General features: G+C 38.4%; 2 protein-coding genes across 3 annotated transcripts in view; both read left to right on the top strand.

Moving 5' to 3' along the window:
* LOC106152539 (ATP-binding cassette sub-family A member 2) overlaps positions 1–13,731 on the top strand; it is a 39,695-nt gene that overhangs the window by 16,528 nt on the left and 9,436 nt on the right. For both annotated transcript variants that reach the window (XM_087007445.1, XM_087007446.1), the window contains 15 exons: positions 271–421; positions 5,602–5,806; positions 6,311–6,502; positions 7,326–7,396; positions 7,667–7,773; positions 8,189–8,320; positions 8,593–8,673; positions 8,900–9,096; positions 9,438–9,623; positions 10,012–10,311; positions 10,768–11,043; positions 11,260–11,889; positions 12,138–12,442; positions 12,747–12,919; positions 13,239–13,413. In XM_087007445.1, coding sequence (XP_086863571.1) covers positions 271–421; positions 5,602–5,806; positions 6,311–6,502; positions 7,326–7,396; positions 7,667–7,773; positions 8,189–8,320; positions 8,593–8,673; positions 8,900–9,096; positions 9,438–9,623; positions 10,012–10,311; positions 10,768–11,043; positions 11,260–11,889; positions 12,138–12,442; positions 12,747–12,919; positions 13,239–13,413 — 3,181 coding nt within the window. The remainder of the gene's footprint in view (positions 1–270; positions 422–5,601; positions 5,807–6,310; positions 6,503–7,325; positions 7,397–7,666; positions 7,774–8,188; positions 8,321–8,592; positions 8,674–8,899; positions 9,097–9,437; positions 9,624–10,011; positions 10,312–10,767; positions 11,044–11,259; positions 11,890–12,137; positions 12,443–12,746; positions 12,920–13,238; positions 13,414–13,731) is intronic.
* Positions 1,195–5,055, top strand: LOC147762795 (uncharacterized). Its single transcript, XM_087007601.1, has 2 exons — positions 1,195–2,261; positions 3,920–5,055. Exon 1 carries the CDS (start codon positions 1,195–1,197, stop codon positions 2,254–2,256), a length of 1,062 nt encoding a protein of 353 aa, XP_086863727.1. The 3' UTR covers positions 2,257–2,261; positions 3,920–5,055.

The following is a 13,731-nucleotide window of genomic DNA, read 5'->3' on the forward strand; positions in this document are numbered from 1 at the left end:
TCACTGGATTCTAATGGGCCGTGGAGAAATCTGGAGTGTATTATATTGCAAATTTACAAAGATATGGATCATTTCAAATTTATTGCCTGTTTTTCTTTTCTACTGCTTAGTATTATCTCTAGTAGGGAAGTGCTGAATTTTACAGGGAAGAATATAGTTAAAAAGCAGTTTGTTTTGATTTACCACAATGTAACACGTAAAATTGTAGTTTTAACATTTAGTATTAAAATATATTTAATATTTATGAAAAATATTTTACACACATTTTAGGTTTTTCCTGAGTGTGCTGTACTCTAAGGCTAAGCTGGCAGCAGCCTGTGCTGGAATCATCTATTTCCTGACTTATGTACCTTATATGTACATAGCCATCAGGGAGGAAGCTGCAGGGGACAAGGTGTCTGCTGTTACCAAGTCTATAGCTGTAAGTACAGGGCAGGGAGACAACAAATAGGTTTTTTTTTTAGGGCTAGGGCTACTTAGTATTATGAAGATTTATGGTAGAATTCAGTATAGTGCTCTGTGGTTTTAATGAACTTTGAGTTTTACATTGAGTGGCTTTCAGTTAAGAATGTGAACCACAGATTTGGGTTTGGTGCCAAGAACATGGGTTTTGTTTATTTGCCAAGAACTATAGACTTTGATTATTTCCCAATCTGATGTGGACCACAGCATTGTTTAAAATAATCCCCAAGTACTTTAAATTTTTTTATTAATTGCCTTCCAGTCTTGAAAATGGACTGCAGGTGGTTGGTTTGGGTGGCTAGTACTTTTGACTTTTTCACTGATAGCCTTCCCAATCTGATGTGGACCACAGCATTGTTTAAAATAATCCCCAAGTACTTTAAATTCTTTTTCGTAAGAAGAATTTCGTTGGTCTTAACTGAGATCCGGTTGCGCGCGCAGGGCACTTTAGGTTGCACGCTAGTTGAAGCAAGGAGTCTTGGTGCAATACTCCTTGGTTGAAGGGCGAATTTGTCTAGTGGCGCTGATTTTTTTCACCGAAACGTGGTTTTGGGTGATTTTTATTGTGCACGTGGTGCATGCTATATCGTTATAGACAGTGGTCTTGCCGTTTGCAACGGTATTTGGCGCAATTTCAGTCAGGTTTCGTCGTCTGCTTCTGAACACGTGGTGTCATAGCGGACGAAACTACATGTAGTACCATTACTAAAAATGGACCTGAACACGTGAGTGATGGCAGGAAGGGTAAAGGGAAGTCGGCTTCCAAAAACCCTAAGTCTGTGGAGAAATCCTCGTCAGAGGATAATATTATCCTCTGACGAGGATAATATTATGTCATTACTTGTATCTTTAAAAGCCTCTGTGGACGCTCAGGACGGCAGGTTAGAGAACATCGTCAGCCGTATTGATAATATGGAGGCGCAATATGCTCAGTATGACGACGAAGTTTACGTCGATAATGAATGTGTTGAGCCGGAGGAGGCAGGCACAACGGGTGAAAAAAGGAAGTTGGACTCGTATCTTCCCGACACGGAAGACAACCTGTTTAAGCACATGGCCAAGAAGTTTAACATGTCGGAGGAAATGGCCGACAACGTGGATGATGTGCTGGCCAAAACTGTGAACGATCTTTTTATGAATGGCCTGGACGAACAACATTTAAACGAGTTGATTAAACAGAACCACAGGCCAGGTAACTGTGATTACCTGCAAGTCGTGAAAACCAACCAGTTGATATGGGACCAGGTCCCAGGTTGGACCAAAGCAAACGATAGGAAAATGCAAAACATAGCACATACTTTGGTTAAAGGTGCAAACATTTTAGTTAAAACTGTAAACCAGATGGCCTTATACGAAAGGAATCCAGAAAAGGACACGAGTGATCATATTGGCAGCATGATCGAAAACTGCAACGATGTCCTAGCACTCATGGGACATATGAACAGGCAGATAAATATGACAAGGAAAGATTTTTTGAAACCGCAATTGAGCGGAGAATATGCTCACCTCTGCAGTCATGAGCTGACTTACAGCCAAAAATTTTTATTTGGAGACGATCTTCCCAAAATGGCAAGGGATATAGAGGATTGCTCAAAAATCAAACATAAATTGTTTGACAGATCTCTCAGAGGACGTAGAGGACGTGGTGCCAGAGGCCGTGGATCTGTGTACAGAGGTGTTAATCGACCTACTGGAGGGGGAAGACCCAGAGTGTGGCAGGATGATCCTGGAGCAGGGCCTTCTTTTGCAAAAAACTATGTACGCAGGGGACAGAGGAATCTGCCCAAGCAATAAATGAGGTAAATAATTATTTTGAAGCAGGTAGATTGGCTGACTTTATTGATCAATGGAAACTGATTACAAGTGACCTATTTATTCTTGACATTGTAAAGCATTGTCATATTAATCTAGATTTCAACGGTGGGATTCCCGCCATTGTGAAATCAAATTGCAAGTTTAATAGGTTAGAAATGTCCATTATTGACATAGAAATTAAAAAATTATTGGACATGAAAGTGATTATTCCTGTGAATAGTGAAGCAGGCCAAATTTTATCACCGATTTTTTTGAGACAAAAAGAAAATGGTGAATACAGATTAATTCTGAATCTAAAGGAATTAAATCGGTTCATTCCATATCAGCATTTTAAGATGGAAACCTTTGAGAAAACCCTACCATTGATAACCAAAAATGTAAAAATGGGGTCTGTCGATATCCGTCATGCTTATTATTCAATTAAACTTGCAGATGAACAGCAAAAATTTTTTAGATTCCAGTGGAGGGATAAAATCTACCAATATACCTGCTTACCCAATGGGGTCAGTGAAGGCCCGCGATTGTTTACAAAACTTCTTAAACCAGTTTTTGGGAAACTGAGAAGTTTAGGTTATGTTAGTTCAGGGTACATTGATGACAGTTTAATAATTGGCAGTGATGATTTAGAATGTACGGAGAACTTAAATGCAACAGTTACACTTCTGTCCAAATTGGGTTTCATCATAAATGAAGACAAATCAGTTTTGAGACCAACAAGCAAGTTAAAATTTTTGGGAAATGTTATTGATTCTGACAAAATGATAGTAACACTGCCACTTGACAGGCAGGAGAAAATAATTTCTGCATGCGAAGAGTTGTATAATGTTTCAAAGGCACCTATTAGACAAGTGGCGAGAGTCATTGGGTTGTTAGTAGCAAGTTTTTCAGCTGTGGATTATGGCAAACTGTACTATAGGAAGTTAGAAAGAGCAAAGATTAAGGCTTTACAAGAATCGAAGGGTAACTATGATGCACCCATGATAATATCAAACAGTATGAGGTCAGATTTAATTTGGTGGATTGTCAACTTGAAATCCCAGCATAGGGTTATTGCTAGACCAAACCCCTCAGAGACTTTACATACAGACGCATCCACTTTAGGTTGGGGTGCAAGTTATAAAAACAATAATTTTGGAGGTAGATGGACGGATGTAGAGGGTAAATTGCCTATTAATGTATTAGAATTAATGGCCATTTTGAATGCACTCAAGTCCCTCAAACGTGATCTTAAGTCAAAGCATATTAAGGTGATGTCAGATAACACTACGGCAGTGTCATACATTAACAACATGGGAGGCACAGTTTCTGAAAACTGTAATAAAGTAGCATGTGACATATGGATTTGGTGTATATCACATGATGTCTGGTTAACATGTACACATATAGCTGGCAAAAATAATGAGGCAGCAGATAAGGCTTCCAGAGAATTCAAGGATGATCTTGAATGGAAATTAGACAGCAAGATTTTTCATAAGATATGTAATTTTTGGGGAATCCCAGATATAGACTGCTTTGCATCTAGAATAAATGCTCAAGTAGAAACATATTGTTCATGGAAGCCTGATCCAAACTGCTCTTTTGTTGATGCTTTTACCATTGACTGGGAAACTTTTAACTCAGTTTATTTGTTTCCACCTTTTAGCTTACTGGGAAACTGTGTGCAGAAAGTCAGACAGGACAGAGCCAAGGGAATCATTGTAGCACCAATGTGGCCCACACAAGCATGGTTTCCGAGACTGATGGAATTGTTGGTGGAGAAACCAGTCATAATACAGAAAAAGAAGAATCTTTTAAGACTTCCTCACCTGCAGTTGAAACACCCTTTGGAAGGGAAATTAAGACTGATTGCTTGCAAAGTGTCAGGAATAGTTTCAGAGAACGAGGATTTTCAGAGGACTCTACCAAAATACTTATGTTGTCTTGGAAAACAGGGACACAAAAACAATATAACACACACATTAACAGGTGGTTTCAGTACTGTAGTAAAAGGACGATTACTCCACTTTCGCCAACTTTGGAAGCAGTAATCGAGTTTTTAACTGAACAATTTAATAAAGGTTTGGGTTATGAGAGTTTGAACACTGCACGTGGAGCTCTCTCAGCTTTAGGAATAAACTTTGATGGATTCAGAATTGGAAATCACCCATTAATTATCAGATACATGAAGGGTGTGTTTGCAGCCAGACCATCACAACCCAGATACACAGAGGTGTGGGATGTTGAAAGAGTATTGACATATTTGAGGAAACTTTCTCCTGTTAAGCATATAACTCTCAAAGATTTGACATTAAAGCTAGTGATGCTCATGGCTCTGACTCAAGCTGCACGTACACAAACTTTGCAGTTGTTAAGTTTTCAAGGTTATAAAAAATTGAGAACTGAGTTTTTGTTCAAGTTAGATGGTTCTTTAAAACAAAATAGGCCAGGTTATAATGTTGTTTCAGTATCTTTTAAGGCCTACCCTCCAGACAGGAGGCTTTGTGTGTATACTGTATTGAAGGAATATTTGTTTCGCACAAAAGTCATGAGAAATGACAAGAACTGTGCACGTTTGTTAATAAGTTACATGAAACCACATCATAATGTCGCAAGAGACACAGTAGCAAGATGGATAAAAACTGTTATGAGTAGAGCTGGTATAGACACTTATACATTTAGCTCTCACAGTGTTAGAGCTGCAGCTACCTCTAAGGCAAAAGCCTCTGCAGTACCTATATCAGTCATTATTGACAAAGCTGGTTGGTCTAAGAAAAGTACTTTTGCGAAGTTCTATGACAAGCGCATTGTAAGTAATCAAGACAGATTCCAGGATGGAGTTCTGGGTAAATAAAGAATCTTTTGAAATGAATGAAATGTTTGTCACATCAAGCTTTAAAGTCTCAGTTAAGACCAACGAAATTCTTCTTACGAAAAAGAATTTAAAAAATTAAACGAGACTTACCTTGGTTAAGTCGAAGTTTGATTTCAATTCTTTGAGTAAAGAATTGAGGGAGGGCTTAACTGCCACCCTCCCACCCAACTTTGGGTTACAGCTCATTGCTTGTATTATAGAGGAAGAGAGCTGTGGGGAATTAATGTAATTAATTCCATGTGGTTAATGTGACAAACACTTTGAAAAGTGCCCTGCGCGCGCAACCGGATCTCAGTTAAGCCCTCCCTCAATTCTTTACTCAAGGAATTGAAATCAAACTTCGACTTAACCAAGGTAAGTCTCGTTTAATTTTTTAAATTTTTTTATTAATTGCCTTCCAGTCTTGAAAATGGACTGCAGGTGGTTGGTTTGGGTGGCTAGTACTTTTGACTTTTTCACTGATTGCCTTCCAGTCTTTGATGTCAACCACAGCATTTGGTTTGGGTGCCAAGTACTTTGCGTTCTATGAGGAGGAGGGGGTTGGTGTCCAGTGGAGCAACATGAACATCTCTCCAGTGGAGGAGGACCAGTATAACCTGTACTATGTCACTGTCATGATGCTGGTGGATACTCTCATCTATGGGATCTTAGTCTGGTACATAGAGAATGTCCACCCAGGTAAGATAGAGCAACACATTCTGAAGCCAATTTCACAAGAGAATTAAGACCAAAAGTTTGTCTTTAGTTTTAAGCCAAATTGTGTAGTCTGTTTCGATCTAGGATAGGTATATAGTAACCTATTTAAATGAAATTTTGCACCTGGCTTATAAAAAGAAAGAATAAATGTTTAAATTTTGAGACCAGGATGAAGCAGTCTATGACAGATATGTCCTGATGTAGTAGGCTTAAGTAGCCTGTTGTAAGTTAAGAGCAACTTTAAGTTTGAAGTCCTTTTCTGAAACTGTCCCCGTAGATATATGTACGTGATATTTGTGTGTGTAACAAAAGATTCTGGAAAGCAAATTGTGCTCAAGTCAGATTTTATTTTTGTAATCGGACAATTATAAAACTTTAAGTGATGAGGTATTTTGATTTTAAGTAAAAGTGAAATATTTATGAGGTTTGAGCATTTCTTGTTTTTGACATTATTACAATACTTAACCATGAAGGTGATTTCTTCAGGTTCCTACGGTCTTCCCAAGCCATGGTACTTCCCTCTCACCAAGTCATACTGGTGCGGTCATGCCATCTACACTGAACACAAGCCGTGTGGACTGCGTAGCCTGTGGTCCTGGTGGCGAGATAGAAGTAACCAGTTTGATATGTCTGTCATGGAGGAGGACCAGGCTTGTGCTATGGAGCAGAGACCACAGGGTAACTAGAATATGACATGACATGATATAGCATGACTTGATATAACATGACATAATACATTTTATGACATATTATAACATGACATGATATGACATGACTTAGTTTAATGTGTTGTGACATGATATGACTTGACATGATACAATGTTATATGATTTATAATAAAGTGTGATTATGCTCTAAAGTTTATGAAAAACATGTGTACATTTGAATTTGTAAACTTTCATGTAGGTTAAAGGGATAAGTAAAAAAAGTGAGGAAAAAGATTGTTTTACTAATCAAAGGAAATGACATTTTCTTGTGAAGAAAGATGTTACTTGGTAGAATATCTTTTAAAATAGCTCATTGTTTGTTTGTCATCTGGCATAAGAAACTTTGATTTGACTGTAATCTGTGCATTCAGCCATTTCAAAAGTCATATTGATGTAACTTTTATACCCCCAGCTGTTTTGCAATAAAATGTCAAAGTTGACACCATCACATTAAAAATTGCATCACACCACGGGGCAAACACACTATTAGATTATTACGAATTGTACAGTTTTAACATTGTACTAGCAGATGTGCCATGGTCTTCCCTGTAACATGTTGCACTTATCTAATTTTATATTCAATATGTCAAGTACTGAACATATTGCAGAAGATCATTAGGTATTGTTCAAGATGTTAACATGGTGAATGCAGATTTTTGCACTTAAGTCATTCTACATCAATATGTCACTTGCTGAACATGTTGTTGCAGTTATCTCACTTTATATTCCATATGTCAACTACTGAACATGTTGCAGTTATGTCATTTTATATTTAGTAAATCATTTCATTATAGATGACAGCCAGTGCTTTGAGAGGGACCCCTCCCATCTGCCCCTGGGTGTCCATATTGATAACCTGGTGAAGGTGGGTGTAGGCAGTGTGTTTTTTTTTGTCAACCTTTTTGAGTCATAAAACTAAAGCTAAAAAAGGGAATATGAGCTCCTTTTCTTCAAACAAATTGGTATCATACTTGGGGATTATCACAGGTTGCTCACATGTTTTATTTAGAAAAATGGCTCCTTGGGAGTCGTAATAATCTATGTGAGATTGGTACCTCAGTTTCCTTTGAAAAAGAGTGCTGTGAAAGAGGAAATAATTTTCTTTTATTCTTATATGAATGGTTTCTTCTATTAGGTGTACAAGAATGGCAAGCTGGCTGTGAACAAGCTGTCACTGGACTTGTTTGAAGGGCAGATCACGTCATTTCTTGGGCATAATGGAGCAGGGAAAACAACAACAATGTATGGCAATTTTGTTCCATGGAGATTTTTTTAAGAAACAAGAGATTTCCTTCATCACAATCATAACTGCTTTGTATCTCGAATATAAAAGCTATTGATATTAATAGGTATAATATAAAGCTCATCAAGATGTAAGACTTAAGATTTTGAATATAGACTTAAAGATGATTATAACATTAATTTCTTCAAAACATATTGATCACTCAGTTGTAGTTGTTTTCTTTTGTGATTGTTGTAGCAGCATTTTCTGAAGATGGTGACAAGAAAGACACTAGAGTGGAAAAACTAATTTTAGCTGTTGTTGTGAAGAAGCTATCATTGTGACTGAGTGTATTATAATGCAGCTGTTGAAATTGTTTACCGAAATAAACTGACCTATAGTACTTTAAAATGAATTTGATATCCAATTATACAGGTCCATCCTGACTGGATTGTTTCCCCCTACAGCAGGCTATGCCCAGATCTATGGGTTGGACATTAGGACAGACATGGAGGACATCAGGAAAAGCCTTGGGATGTGCCCACAACATAATGTCCTCTTTGACAAGTATGAAACATTTATTTACTTCCTATAATGTAGAAAAATCCAAACACTTGAAACTGAATCAAAACATACTACATATTCATAATGAGTAGCCAGGTTACTTCTAAAGATTTGACAATGTTATTTTATGTTATACAAGATTTACAATGACTTCTGTCGTTCATTTGGATTTGTGTGTTTCCAAATATATTTTCAGTTTGCCCAATATATGATTCATTGATAATTTAATATTTTAGTAATTGCTCTCTGTAACTATACATTTTGTTTGTTTTCAGAATGACAGTAGAAGAGCATCTTTGGTTCTACTCCAAGTTAAAGGGAATGGATGCCAAGAGCATGAAGGCTGAGATGGACCAGTATGTAAAAGATCTTAGTAAAATATTTTAGAACTGAAAGCTTCTCTTAATTTTTAGGCCAAATATTTCCCTTTTGATATTCAGGATATGTTGGTAGTAGTCCACTAAGGACCATGATTTTAAAATATCAACCTCTTTTCTTATAAAACAGGTCAAATATTTCATTTAGGTAAACTACTATAGATTTATCTTGGCTCATAAACGTTTCTCTTTTTGCTCTATCTAGAATGATCTATGACCTGGGTCTGCCAAAGAAGCGTCACAGCCCTGTGGACTGTCTCTCAGGTGGTATGAAGAGAAAGCTGTCTGTTGCCATTGCCTTCATAGCTGGCTCCAGGACTGTCATCCTGGACGAACCAACATCTGGTGTGGATCCCTATGCCAGGAGACAAATCTGGGATTTACTGATTAAATACAAAAAAGGTGAGTGTTGTATTTGTATGTATGTAGTCTGCAGTGGTGATTTTGGCCCCATACCAAATGCCAATAAATTCAGGGGCTGGAAAGGAAAATTAATACCTTTGTTCTGTTGATGGACACTGTTTGCGCTTGGGTTTGTAAATTCTTAGGCTCTGGTGTCCTGAATTGCCTGTAGACTAAAATGGTTTTGGCACAGACTGAGACTGCCTTGAAAGTTAATATAAAGAGATGCTGATCAAACTGTTAGAATATTAAGAAGAAGGTAAATTTTAGATTTGTTTGGCTGTACTGCTGCAATAAGAATATAACACTGGTAAAACGAAATACATTCTGATGTTTTCCAGATCGTACTGTGCTCCTGTCAACTCACTACATGGATGAAGCTGACCTCCTGGGTGACCGGATAGCCATCATCTCTAGTGGTCAGCTCAAGTGTTGTGGGTCATCTCTGTTCTTAAAGAGTACCTTTGGGGATGGGTACCATCTGAAAATGGTCAAGAAGCCCTCTGAAGTGGATGCTCATAGTATCAGTGAGTCTTTTTAATGCCCCCAGTTTATCTGGTTGTTTTTGCTTCTCATGTTCTATCATGAATTGTTAATCTGAGTGACTTAAATGCAGTAATACTGTAACAGTAGATTTTTTTTATTGTGCAAGTTGGGAAATATTTGGTGCTGTTGGCTCATTATTTTATTTTTATCCCTAATTTATACCTGAACTTACTGAGCCACAAATTATAGAATAAATCTGAAAAATGGAGCCTTTAGTGTTTTACACTTTCTTTGGCATAACGAATTCATTATTAGACATGGTTCACAAATTGATATTGCACTTGTGAATTTGTTTGGTTAGAACCTCTAGGGCATATGTCGCCATATGTTCAGCAGCAATTTTATAAAACATGTCTTTATCTTTCACAGATGACGAGCCCGATACGATGCACCCCTCAAGCTCCTTCATAACTTACTGCGTGGAAGATACAGTCACAGAGTTTGTCAAAAAATATGTCAGCACGGCCTACATTACCAAAGCCACCAATCACGAGCTGCATTACATCCTACCCTTTGAAGAGGCCAAGAAGGGGAACTTTGAGAAACTGTTCCATGCACTGGACTCTCACCTGGACCAGCTGGACATCAGCAGTTATGGGGTGATGGACACATCACTGGAGGAGGTGTTCTTAACAGTGACCGAGAAACCAAAAAAGAATCCAGAACTGGGTATGGCTGAAGTGAATTCAGTGTGCATAGTATCCTGAGTGTATAGTGGTTGTGGAGTTTTATGGTTATAGAATTGATTCTTTTACTTTTTTCACCTATGTGCAGTTTATAATTCAAATGATGCTATTTTGCAGCTATTGGCTTGGAACAGTTTCACAAAAGAATTTCAGACCAAAAATTGATCTTTAAATAACCTTCTATTAATTCATGATAAATCTGAAGTAGTACATTTAAAAGAAAGTAAACCACAGCCATGTCTTTATTGTTATAAAAGAGGTGCAATACTTTGTTTAGTCTGACAACCACTGATTTATCTTTGGTCAAATTAAGCAAAATTTCTGGTCTAAAAGTTTGGACCAAATTTTGGTCTTTCGTTATTTTGTGAAATTGGTTCATGATCCTGTCCAGTAATAATTCAACCATTACTTGAGCATTTTGTCTTGCTTTGTGCTTTAGATGAGGAAGAAGTGAAGAACTTAGAAAATCAGACCATCCAGTTTCCCCTAGATGATACATATGGCATGACGGGCCAGGCGAGTGATGGTGACGAGGCCATGATTGACTTGGAGCCTGTGCTGTCCTCTGGTGGTGATGTAGAGCTGGGTGACCTTGGCACAACCTCGGCACACAGGCGGCAGTGGAGCGATGGCTCTATACATCATGTGTCTCTACACACAGGACCACATGCCCAGTATGCCAGGCTGGTGAATGAGGACACACAGAGTATAGCTAGTATGTATTGCAGTATGTTATGGGGAGGGGGCTGGTGAGGGGTTTATCAGGGTGCCATAGAGAGGGATATATTTACTTCAAATTAAATTTTGCATTTTTATTGGAGGACCTGATATATTTTGTTTTTGAGATTTCATACGAAACATTTACAAATGATATTTAGAATTTTTTATAGAATCATCTTCATCCTTGTCACATATGTTGTACTATTTGCAGGCAGTGACCATGAACCCCAGCCACACCCTGGGGCAGGATCATACATAGTCTCTGGTGGCATGCTGAGGTTCCAGCAGCTCCTGGCTGTCATTGTGAAGCGGTTCTACTACATACGAAGAAACTGGAAGGGCCTCTTCTCCCAGATCTTGCTGCCTGCCTTGTTTGTTGCAATCGCCATGACAGTAGCCCTCTCGGCACCAAAGCTCCGCAATCTACCTCCATTAACTCTAAGCCCAGCTCAGTACTACAACTACACCCAGCCAAGAGGAAACTATGTGCCTTACAACAACCAAGCCAAAGACAGTCCAAATGCAGTTGGAAAGCAGACCAAAACTCAACAGATGGCAGACAGTATCATCCAGACTTTCATGTTGCCTTCAGGACTTGGTGCTACCTGTATCCTCAAGCGACCAATCAATAATGCTTTTGATGCCGATCTGACGCGTACTCTGACGGGGAATTATTCCCAGAAGACATTCAAGCTGTTGGCAGAGTACTTTGAGCCTGGCTGTGAGAGCGTGTTTGTTAAGGGACTGCCTCTGAGTTATTTTGTTCCTCCACCCCCCACAGCACCACCTGTGGATGAAGACACCCTGAACCTGCTGGACAATGATACAGAGTCAAGTAGCAGTAAGTATGCATAGATGTTTGCCCTTTACCTTGGTATAAGAAAAAATGAACAAGAAAAAAAGAGACATTGTGTAGTTAGCTGAATTAAGAAAAAGTACATTTTTATGCAGTCATACACAAGAAATAAGATATGCATGTAATCTTCCAATGTACTTGCATGCTTTTGTTGCAGGTTTGTGTTTGCCTAATGAGAATATGTATACAATTCTTAATAATCCCCAAAACTTTCTCTCTAATCCTCACTTCAGCTACCCACTCTCCAGATGGCCCCCATTTTTACCCCCACTGCATCTGCGCCAAGGACGGCAGTGGGTTTGTATGTCCACTCACTGGTTTCTTAAACCCAGAGGAGAAGAAGCTGGTGACCAGTGACATCTTAGTGGACATCACCAGTCAGGACACATCCCAGTACTTGTTGCACACCACCAATGCCTTCCGCCTGCACAGGTATGGCGCGGTGTCCGTGGGGTTGGAGAGGGATTACGTACCTGATAGGTTTGGAGAGCATGCACCACCTTTGTTCAGGCAGATTGCTGTGAAGAGGGTCTCAAAGGTAGGGTGTTTGCTTTATCATTGCCTACATGAAATTTTAATGCAATACATGTCTTTTGGTTGTATATCTGCTAAAATTTATGTGCAATGTAGAACTTATTAATGAGTATTATTAGAATTAAAATTCAGGTGACAAAGTTTGTATAAAAATAAGAAAGCCATGTAAACACATTAACCAAATTAAATTTCAAATTTATTCTAAAATATATTGAACATCAACAGTGTTTAGGCATTTCTTATGATATATAAAACTATACAGGAAATTTCCAGGCATGAAATGTTCAATTAAAATACTAAATTTTCAGGTTTGGTATAACCAGAAGGGCTATCACTCCATGCCTACCTATCTGAACACTCTGAACAATGCCATTCTGAGGGCAAATCTGCCCAAGAAGAAAGGGAACCCAGCAGCTTATGGCATCACTGTCGTAAACCACCCCATGAGTAATACAAATGATCAGCTCAATATAGAGTCCATGTGAGTAACACTAATGATCAGCTCAATATAGTGTCCATGTGAGTATTGTCGCAGACAATGTTTTAAAATGGGTTAATACTTTTTAATTTTCTCAACAGTGTTGGAATGGATATACATTATAAAATAAGTATCATTTTGAGAGAAAAAAATGACCGTCCCCACCTGCACCCCACCCTCACCCCTACCCCCAGCCCCAAGTGGGCTGGCTATAACCTTTGGAGCACAAAACAGTGAACTCCAGACCTTGGTCTCTGTTGAGAGACTGGCTGTTGATATTGCTTTATTTTGACCATTATATTATTTTGTTATTTCATATCAGCCTGAAAGGCTCAGACGTCCTGATCGCCATCTTCATCATCTGTGCCATGTCCTTTGTGCCAGCCAGTTTTGTGTTGTTTCTTGTGTATGAACGGTCCACCAAGTCCAAGCACCTGCAGTTTGTCAGCGGAATTGACCCCATCATCTATTGGCTGGCCAACTACATCTGGGATATGGTAAAGAAATAATAACTCACAGCCTTGGTATATTTATTTTGTGTAAATACCTGTAAAATATGTCTGTGATTAGCATAATCATCTTCAGAGACGGAAGCGTCAAGGCTGACCTGCCGTGGCACATGCAGATTAGCATAATAATTAGTATATAATGTATGCAATGTGTGAAATCTTAGAAATAAGGACTTGCTCTTTTAACGAACTGAATTGTATGTATTTATATCTGAATGCCTTTTATATCTAATACTGAAAATTGTCCAAGGGAAAATGTTATTGTTTCTTGTTCAGAGTATATCTAAACTATGAAAATTCTCAGAC

The sequence above is a fragment of the Lingula anatina genome, chromosome 3, assembly GCF_051362555.1.
Source record: "Lingula anatina isolate TDL-2025a chromosome 3, LinAna3.0, whole genome shotgun sequence".
In the NCBI taxonomy this organism is placed as follows: Eukaryota; Metazoa; Brachiopoda; class Lingulata; order Lingulida; family Lingulidae; genus Lingula; species Lingula anatina.